Source organism: Salmo salar, chromosome 02 (assembly GCF_965601325.2).
Source record: "Salmo salar chromosome 02, fSalSal1, whole genome shotgun sequence".
NCBI lineage: Eukaryota > Metazoa > Chordata > Actinopteri > Salmoniformes > Salmonidae > Salmo > Salmo salar.
In genome coordinates, this window is record NC_138292.1 from 83,082,050 (window position 1) to 83,091,907 (window position 9,858).

General features: G+C 40.9%; 1 protein-coding gene across 1 annotated transcript in view; it reads right to left on the reverse strand.

Annotated features, from left to right (window-relative positions):
• LOC106603784 (uncharacterized) overlaps positions 1–7,373 on the reverse strand; it is a 29,756-nt gene extending 22,383 nt beyond the window's left edge. The window contains 3 exon segments of the mRNA XM_014197878.3: positions 6,022–6,196; positions 6,329–6,426; positions 6,872–7,373. Of these exon segments, the coding sequence (XP_014053353.3) occupies positions 6,022–6,196; positions 6,329–6,426; positions 6,872–7,142 (544 nt within the window). The 5' untranslated portion in view covers positions 7,143–7,373.
• Between the last annotated feature and the right edge of the window lie 2,485 nt (positions 7,374–9,858).

Here is a 9,858-nt window from a genome sequence, read left to right on the forward strand (position 1 = left end):
GCTGATGTCATATTTTGGGTAAAGTAAAAAATAAGGTGAAATATTTTGGGTAGATTATTACACAGGTGCACCTTGTGCTGGGGATAATAAAAGGCCACTCGAAAATATGCAGTTTTGTCACACAGAAATGCCACAGATGTCTCAGAGGGAGTGTGCAATTGGCATGCTGACTGCAGGAATATCCACTGGAGCTGTTGCCAGGGAATTTAATGTACAGTACCAGTCAAGAGTTTGGACTCACCTACTCATTCAAGGGTTTTTCTTTATTTTTACTATTTTCTACATTTAAGAATAATAGTGAAGACATCTAAACTATTAAAAAACACATATGGAATCATGTAGTAACCACAAGTGTTAAACAAATCTAAATATATATTAGTTTCTTCAAAGTAGCCACCCTTTGCCTTGATGACAGCTTTGCACACTCTTGGCATTCTCTCAACCAGCTTCACCTGGAATGCTTTTCCAACAACAGTCTTGTAGGACTTCCCACATATGCTGAGAACTTGTTGGCTGCTTTCTCTTCACTCTGTGATCCAACTCATCCCAAACCATCTCAATTTGTTTGAGGTCAGGGGATTGTGTAGGCCAGGTCATCTGATGCAGCACTCCATCATTCTCCTTCTTGGTCAAATAGCTCTTACACAGCCTGGAGGTGTTGGGTCATTGTCCTGTTGAAAAACAAATGATAGTGGAACTAAACCCAAACCAGATGGGATGGCATATCGCTGCAGAATGCTGTGGTAGCCATGCTGGTTAACTGTGACTTGAATTATAAATAAATCACTGAATTGTCAACAGCAAAGCACCCACACACCATCACATCTCCTCCTCCATGCTTCACGGTGGGAGCCACATATGCGGAGATCATCTCTTCATCTACTCCGCGTCTCACAAAGACATTACGCTTGGAACCAAAAATCTCAAATTTGGACTCATCAGACTAAAAGGACAGACATCCACCGGTCTAATGTCCATTGTTCGTGTTTCTTGGCCCAAGCAAGTCTCTTCTTCTTATTGGTGTCCTTTAGTAGTGGTTTCTTTGCAGCAATTCGACCATGAAAGCCTGATTCACGCAGTCTCCTCTGAACAGATGATGTTGAGATTTGATTTTGATTTGATTTTGATCTCTTTTAGTCCCCATTTGGACTAATCTTCCAAGAGTCCTTAAATATTAAAATACAATTTATATACGAACACATTTTCACATATAACACACTATTACAAACATACATAATATACTAACATAATGAACCAATATACTAACATAATGAACCAATAAATAATCAATCTAAAGATATTGATTCTTCATCTACTGCAATCTCACAACATTTCTGTGTATTATATTTAAATCGTTTTAAAATAATGTTTAAATTTATATTTTGAAAGGTTTCTGGTTTGTTCAGTTAATTTATTCCATTTCTTTATTGCTCTAAATTGAAATGTTCTTTTGTCTATTTCTCTTTTCTGTCTGGATAACGCATAGATGGTGGACAATCTATTCCTAGTATTTACGGAATGTCTGTCTCTTACCAACTGATTACCGTTGTGAATAGAACTTGGCCGTTTTAAATGATGTACATTATGAAATAAAATAAGCATGTTTTTTTCAATTATCTTGTCGATTGATGACCAACCAAGAACATTGCGCATGACTGCAACAGAAAAACCATATCTCCACCGTAAAACAATCCTTGCTGCTTTGTTCTGTGCAATCTGCAGCCTCCTAACTTCACTTGATGATGCATTTCCCCAGACCACAGAACAGCAGTTCACTTGACTCTCAATTAAAGCTTGTGTTATTTGCTTAAGAATTTTTCCTGGTAAATATTTAGCTATCCTTCTGATTATACATGCTGTTTTAATATTTTTTTTACATAGATTAGTTATTTGGGACGACCATGATAAGCAGTTGTCTAGCTGCACTCCCAATAGTTTGGTTTCTGTCACTTCTTCAGTTTGTACTCCTCCCATACTTAATTGTATCCCATGCTGTTTTGGCCTTTCCCTAGTGGAACAGACCAACATAACTTTGGTTTTCTTGGTGTTTAAAACAAGTTTGTTCTGGCAAACCAACTCCCTGATATTCTCCAAATCTCCTTGTAAAGCTTGCTGTACCTGTTGAACCGATTGTCCTGCTGCATAAATTGTAGTATCATCTGCAAATATAGTAGCTTGAGTTTCAGCTAAGGCATAGGAAAGGTCGTTGGTATATATTAAATAAAGAAGCGGCCCAAGGCAGCTGCCCTGCGGTATTCCACAGTTTAACACGAGGGGAAGAAAATTAACCATTGATATAGGTGGACTGTTTCCTGTCAGTTAGATATGACTGTACCCAATTCAATGCTACCTCCTTAAAAACATAATGCATTAATTTTGTCAAAATAATTTCATGATCCACTAAATCAAATGCTGCACTGAAATCTAAAAATAGTACCCCCACAAACTTGCTATTATCCATAGCACTGAGCCACTGGTCAGTCATGTCAATCAATGCAGTGGTAGTGGAATGGTTTTTGCGATAAGCATGCTGATTGGCTGTAATCAGATCATTATTTTCCATGTACTCCCATATTTGTCTACTCACAATACCCTCCAATATCTTACTGAGTATAGGGAGTAGACTAATTGGTCGACTATTGGCAGGAGTAGTGGGTTCTTTGCAGTCTTTCGGAATAGGACACAGTTTCGCATGCTTCCATACATTTGCAAACATCCCCTTTTCCAGTGACCAATTAAATATGTATCTCAGTGGAACTGCAATCTGGGGAGCAGCACAGCGAAGCAAAAAAATTGTCCAAAAGATCATAACCTGTAGATTTCCCATCAGGTAATAACTTCAATAGGTTTAACACCTCCTCCACTGACACCGTTTGCAGACTAAAAGAGCAGATCTTGTTGCTCATAATATGATCATCAATCCATTGGACAATAGTTGTTTGGAAGAATGTATGTTTACATTGTTGCTCAGTAAATTAATTTTCTTTGTAAAAAATCTGTAAAATGATTGGCAATATCAACTGGTTTTGTTATTATTCTCCCGTCAACCTCCACACTATATGGGCATGATGAGATAGGTGTACCAAGTAAGCCCTTAACTGTATTCCATACCTTTTTAGAAACATTTTTACAATCAATAAAAGCATTGTTGAAAAATTACTTTTTTCCCCTACGATTCAATTACACTGCATAATTACGCAATGTTCTATAATTCTGTTCATCAATTTCTAATTTTGACTTGGCTGCTAAGACTTTTGACATATTTCTTTGAGAAAAAGCCTCACCCAGTTCATCATCAATCCATGGAGATGGCCGAGCACCAACTGTACTCTTTCTTATAGGGGTATGATGGTCCATTACCTCAGTGAGCAAATCAATAAAACATTCTGTAGCGTGATTTAAATCATTCTCTAGATTAATCAGCTCCCAGGGTACAGCAGCCAAATCATTTTGAAATAGCTCATGATAAAATGCATCTTGACCCCAATCCTATGGGGTTTCTTTGGAACCTTGGTGTTCATGGTTATGGTAACAATATTATGGTCTGTCCAGTCCACTGGCATTGATCTGGTTAAGCATTGCAATGGTATATTACAGAAAATCAGATCAATGCATGTGTCTGAACGATGACCCAACTTAATTGATGATCTAGTAGTATCATTAACCATTTGTTTCAAACCACAGTTCTCAGCATATCTCATTAATTTTGTTCTATTCGAATTATTGTGATCCTTCCAGTTGGCTCAGTTGGTAAAGCATGGTGTGTGCAACGCCAGGGTTGTGGGTTCGATTCCCACGGGGGGCCAGTACAAAAAAAATAAAAATGCAAATGTATGAAATGTATGCATTCACTACTGTAAGTCGCTCTGGATAATAGCGTCTGCTAAATGACTAAAATGTAAATGTAATATTAAAATCACCCAAGATAAATACATCTCTGTTGCTATCTGTGGCCTGGTCAAACCCAGTACATAAGTCATCCAAATAGGACACCTTAGACCTAGGAGGTCTATACACACATCCCACCAATATGGCTGCCTGGTGAGGCAGATGTACCTGAGCCCATAGTGCCTCTACTTGACATACATTAAGGTCATCCCTCCTCTTCAAAGGTATATGATTCTGAATGTCCCTTCTCAGTGGACTATATCCATGAATGTTCATTTGCCCATCATTTACAGATGCATCTAAATGCGTTTCGGACAAAGCCAAAATATGAATATTATTTATGTTGACCAAGTTAAAAACCTAATGTATTTTGTTAGGAAGGCTACATACATTAACCTGAGCTATATGCAACCCTTTCCTTGTCAAGTGAAGATCAATAGAGCATGTATTCGTTATAGTTGAAGTTGTCATGATACACTACAACATACAAACTCAAATTTGAACATTAAATTAAAATAGCCAAGGAGTTACTCTAGAGTCCCGATACAATTGCCCGTTGATATAAAGTTTATCCATCACCATGGAGACTCGTTGATTCAGACAACGTTTTTCCTTCATGATGGGATATAGTTTTTTTCTCCTTTCATTGATCTCGGTGGGGAAGTGATCATTCATTCCAAAATCAGTGTTTCTGAGTTCTCTGCCCATGTTCTTCGTCATTTCCTTTTGCTTAAATTTGTCAAAACATGCAATAATAGCCCGTGGCCTATTTTCAGAGGCCTTACCTATTCTATGGACTCTGGAGAAAGTGACATTACGCATAACATCAGTGGGCAGTTTTAGTTGAGTTGACATAAAGTCTCGGACTGTGTCCTCACAGCCTCTGCTGTTGTCATTCTCCGGTATCCCTGAAAATATTAGATTGTCCCGCATTGATCGACACTACATCAAGCAAGGTTTCTTTAAGTTGTTTGTTCTCCCTTTGTACCACCTCCACCTTGCTATGAATAGAGTCTACAGTACCTTTCAGCGCCGTGTTCTGAGATGTGTCTGTTACTTGAACTCTGAAGCATTTATTTGGGCCGCAATTTCTGAGGCTGGTAACTCTAACGAACTTATCCTCTGCATCAGAAGTAACTCTGGGTCTTTCATTCCTGTGGTGGTCCTCATGAAAGCCAGTTTCATCATAGCACTTGATGGTTTTTGCGACTGCACTTGAAGAAACTTTCAAAGTCTTTGAAATTTTCCTGATTGACTGACCTTCATGTCTTAAAGTAATGATGGACTGCCATTTCTCTTTGCTTATTTGAGCTGTTCTTGACATAATATGGACTTGGTCTTTTACCAAATAGGGCTATCCTCAGTATACCACCTCTACCTTGTAACAACAACTGATTGGCTCAAAAGCATTAAGGAGGAAATAAATGTACTTCTAACAAGGCACACCTGTTAATTGAAATGCATTCCAGCTGACTACCTCATGAAGCTGGTTGAGAGAATGCCAAGAGAGTGCAAAGCTGTCATCAAGGCAAAGGGTGGCTACTTTGAAGAATCTCAAATATAAAATACATTTTGATTTATTTAACACTTTTTTGGTTACTACATGATTCCATATGTGTTATTTCATAGTTTTGATGTCTTCAATATTATTCTACAATGCAGAAAATAGTCAAATTAAAGAAATACCCTTGAATGAGTAGGTGTTCAAAAACTATTGACCAGTAGAGTAGGATAATATATCTGTAGATCAGATATAATGAAGCAATACATACAAATTTGAAGTGTCTTGAGTTTAGTTTGTGTGTTCTAGAGTCTTGTAAAGATAGGGGGGTTGACTGGCACAGGCAATGTAACATCCATAATGTTTTGAGAAAATATTTTTGTAAAACATGCACCTTACATCATATCCTCTTGAAACTTTCTCTCTAAAGCTAACTTTCATCAAGGTTTTATATGGTCTATTGGTTTCTCTCTTTTCATTGGCAGAATCCTTTTTCAGTGTTATGATATTCATAACATCCATATCCACCAGTCTATCTTCATGTCAACTAACAGAACTCTGCTGGTTGTCCTGGTAACAGATACCAGTGGGCAGATCTATTTTATTTGTTCAAACTAACCTACAGCACTTACTTTGATGTGTCAAATCTGATCCTTTCTTCTCTCCTCCTCTCACAGTTCCACTCAGCCCTGTTGTTTTCCTGCAGTCCACCAGCAGCACAGACAACCTCTTCATACCCAGCAGTAAGGCGCTACTGGGAGAGGCACGACACGGGGACTCCGGGAGGGAGGAAGGGCTAGCGTTGTCCTGGTAACCATAAAGAGGGACACAGACATATCATTATGGATGCTGATGTCACTGTTGTCATAAAGTGCTTTACAGAAACCCAGCCCAGACCCCGATAGAGCAAGCTGTATGCTAGACCAGACCAAGCTGTACCATCTGGTGTTCTGATCTGGAGAGACTCTTCTCTGCCTCATCAGCATCAGGATGTTGTTGAGGCTCCCCAAAGGATCCACGATAGTCATGTCTCTCTCCTGTGTGAATGAGAACATCAAACAGACAGTAAACTTATGATCTTCTATTGCAAGCATAGGGTCTTACAAGAGCCATTAATATTTCTAAAAAGGGCCTAAAATGGCCACTTTCATCATGATTAAAAAAATAAAAATACTGTTTGTGTTGTAAATGTAAAAGGGTCGTTCCACTAAATGGGTGCCCTTTGACATTTTAAGTAACAATTATGCTCCAATATTGAATTTTAAAAGCCTGTTATATTAGATGAAGTGAACTTTAATATAGACCACGTGGAGAATTCAATAAATTAATGTAAAAGCCCCCAAAATATATGTACCAATGGCAGATTGCCCCTTAAACAATTCCTATAGTACTGAACAACATATTCAAGTGTATAACTTCAGTAGAATGCCCCTTTAAAACCACAACTGCATCGTTTGTGCCCGTTTTTAAGACAATGCTCACTGGTGTTAATCGGATCTTCAGTCTCCTCCACTTTCACTCCCCAAACGTGTTTTTCCTCTTTTATTGAGATAGCCTCCTCTTCCTCTTTTACTCCAAAGAGTTCTTCCTCTTCTTTCTCTACATTCTCTTCTTGTATTGTTATGGCATCTTCCTCCTTTTTTATTCTGAAAACTTCTACCTCCTCCTCTTCCACTTTGACAACCTCTTTCCCATCTTCCTCTTTCACTGTAATATCATCCTCTTCTTTCAATGTGATCGCCTCGTCTTCCATTCTGAAAGCTTCTTCCTCGCCTTTCACCAGAGCTTCTTTCTCCGTCTAGTTTAGCGAACTCATGCCTAGTGCAGTATCAATTTAACAAGCAAATTACGTTTAAATGAACTAGTAGACAAGTAAACAGAATTATGTTCCAAACACTAAGAATAATATACACAAAATTGGTCTAAAGGCTTCAATGTTCCGGTTTTATGTTCGCTACAAACCACCGCGGTGGTTGAATCAGAAGCCTTTTGTCGCTGTTGAAGAAGCCTCCAGTTCCGTCCACTAGATTATACGTCAAACAAGAAGCATCACCTGAAATACTCACATCGCCATCTGCTGACTGGAGTGGGTAACGGAGATTGGAAACATTCACCGTTACAATGTTTAATCAGGAAAACACTGTCATAAAATGTCATTTTAAAACAACCAGGTGTTATGTTTTCTCTTTTTTCTTACAGCCAATACTTTCCAGGTCTGTTTTGTACTTCCTGTCTCTAAAGTGCCCTTTTGCGTGGTGGTATAATTTGTATCCATTTTTTGTTTGAGTTATTCTGAAGCCACTGCCTGCACGTTTCTGAAGAGGAACCAGCCCGGAAATGCCCCTGTCTGGGTGTGTGCGTTTGTCTACCACTATGTGTAGTTGTTAGCGATGATTCTAATGACAACCATCTTCTGGTTGATGGAGAAAAAAAAACTTTTCAATGAAATGTTGACTACAAAGTAGTCTATGCCTACCTGGCAGAATGATATCATGATTATTTGCATCAATCCAGTTGTGATTTGTTCAGCAAACTATTCAATCACATGTGTGCTACAGAGACACCCCTGACCAAGCAAGGCTCTTGCTGGTGCCACTTGAATTAAATGGTATCTACACACAAAAATTAAAACGTCTTCGATTTTTTTTCAGACTTCAAGTCGTCTCCTTTTGCTGTTTTTGAGAGCAAAAAAATGAAAAACAAGGACTAATCAGAAACCTGGAAAAACGAAACGGTGAAAGTGGAATTTGAGAAAAAAAACTAAAACAGAATTAGGTAAAAACATTTTATTTTTATTTGATAGGCCCTTAAATATTCTATTGATTTTCTCTCATTATGTCACACCAGCCTTCGCTTTGGCTCCCCCTCCTATCCAGTTTAGGCGTTCGGCGTTGCTGGCCTTCTAGCTGCTGCCGAACCAAATGCTGGCAAACGCTCTCCACTCATCAAACCCGGACTTGTCGGGGTTTTCCGGTTTTCCGCAACCAGCTACAGGCAGACGTCCAGACCGAGCTGGCCTGTCGCGATGAGGACCTCACACTGGACCAGCTCATCACCGTGACCATCCGCCTGGATAACCTCCTGCGTGCCCGTCGTCGCCCATCTCAGGGGTTAGGGTCTCTCCCAGGAATCTCCAGCGAGACTGAGTCCATGGAGGTGGGCATGACGCATCTTCCCCCTGAGGAACATCAATGCCACCGTCAACAGGGTCTCTGCTCCTACTGCGGGGAGTTGGACCACCCCTCGAACACCTGTCCCAGAAGGAGAACCAGGTGAGGAAGCGACAAGCCGAGGAGCACTCCTGCACCTTCCCAGGTAGGCGTGGATGTGCCTTGCTCCTCTCTGTCCACCCAGCCCGTCCTCCTCCATGTCACATTCCCTGACTATCCTGGTCCCCCACTGAGTCCTGCAAGCAATTTCCTAGATCGGTCAGTGGCTTATCACTACGCATTCCTCTAGTCTCTTTACAACCCCCAGCCCAGTCCTTTCCCTAGACAAGCATCCCCTAAGAACAGGACTGATGCGCCAGACCACAATTCCCATTTCCCTCACAGTTACTCACAACCACCATGAACGCATCACTTTCCTCATCTTAGACTCTCCTGCACACCCTGTAGTTTTAGGTTTCCCCTGGCCACAGTTGCATAACCCCAGTATATCGTGGACAGAGATGAGGTTGTTGGGTTGTTCGCAGGAGTGTCAGGGGAGGTGTCTCTCTGTGTCGATTTGTGCCACCTCTGTGGAAAGTCCGAACCAGGACACCCACATCCCTATCCCGGAGGAGTAGCGGGACCTACAGGTGGCCTTTTCAAAGACTCGTGCCACGTGCCTGCCCCCTCATCACCCATGGGACTGCACTATCGACCTACTGTCTGGTTCTACCCTTCCGCAGGGGCACATCTACCGTCTCTTGCATGCAGAGACCGAAGCCTGGGAGGCCTACGTCCAGGAGGCACTGGCCCAAGGATTCATCTGTTCGTCCACCTCTCCGGTCGCCTCCATCTTCTTTTTTGTGAAGGAGGGAGGTCTCCACCCCTGTATTGATTACCGGACACTGAATAAGGTTACTGTCAAATTGAGTTATCCCCTGCCTCTCATACCCACTGTGATCGAACAGATGCACCATGCTAAGTACTTTACTACATTGGATTTAGGCAGTGGCTACAACCTGGTGAGCATCAGAAAGGGGATGAATGGAAGACCGACTTCAGCACCAGCACCGGGCACTACGAATACTGGGTAATGCCCTACGGCCTGACAAATGCACCCTCTGTGTTTCAACCATTCATTAACAAGGTGTTTAGAGACATGTTGGGTCGCTGTATAGTGGTGTACATAGACAACATCTTGGTGTACTCCACTACACACGAGCAACATGTCTTTCATGTCAGGTCCGTTTTGGAGAGGCTGATAGGGCATCACCTGTATGCCAAGGCAGAGAAGTGCCTTTTCTTCCAGCAGGTGGTCTC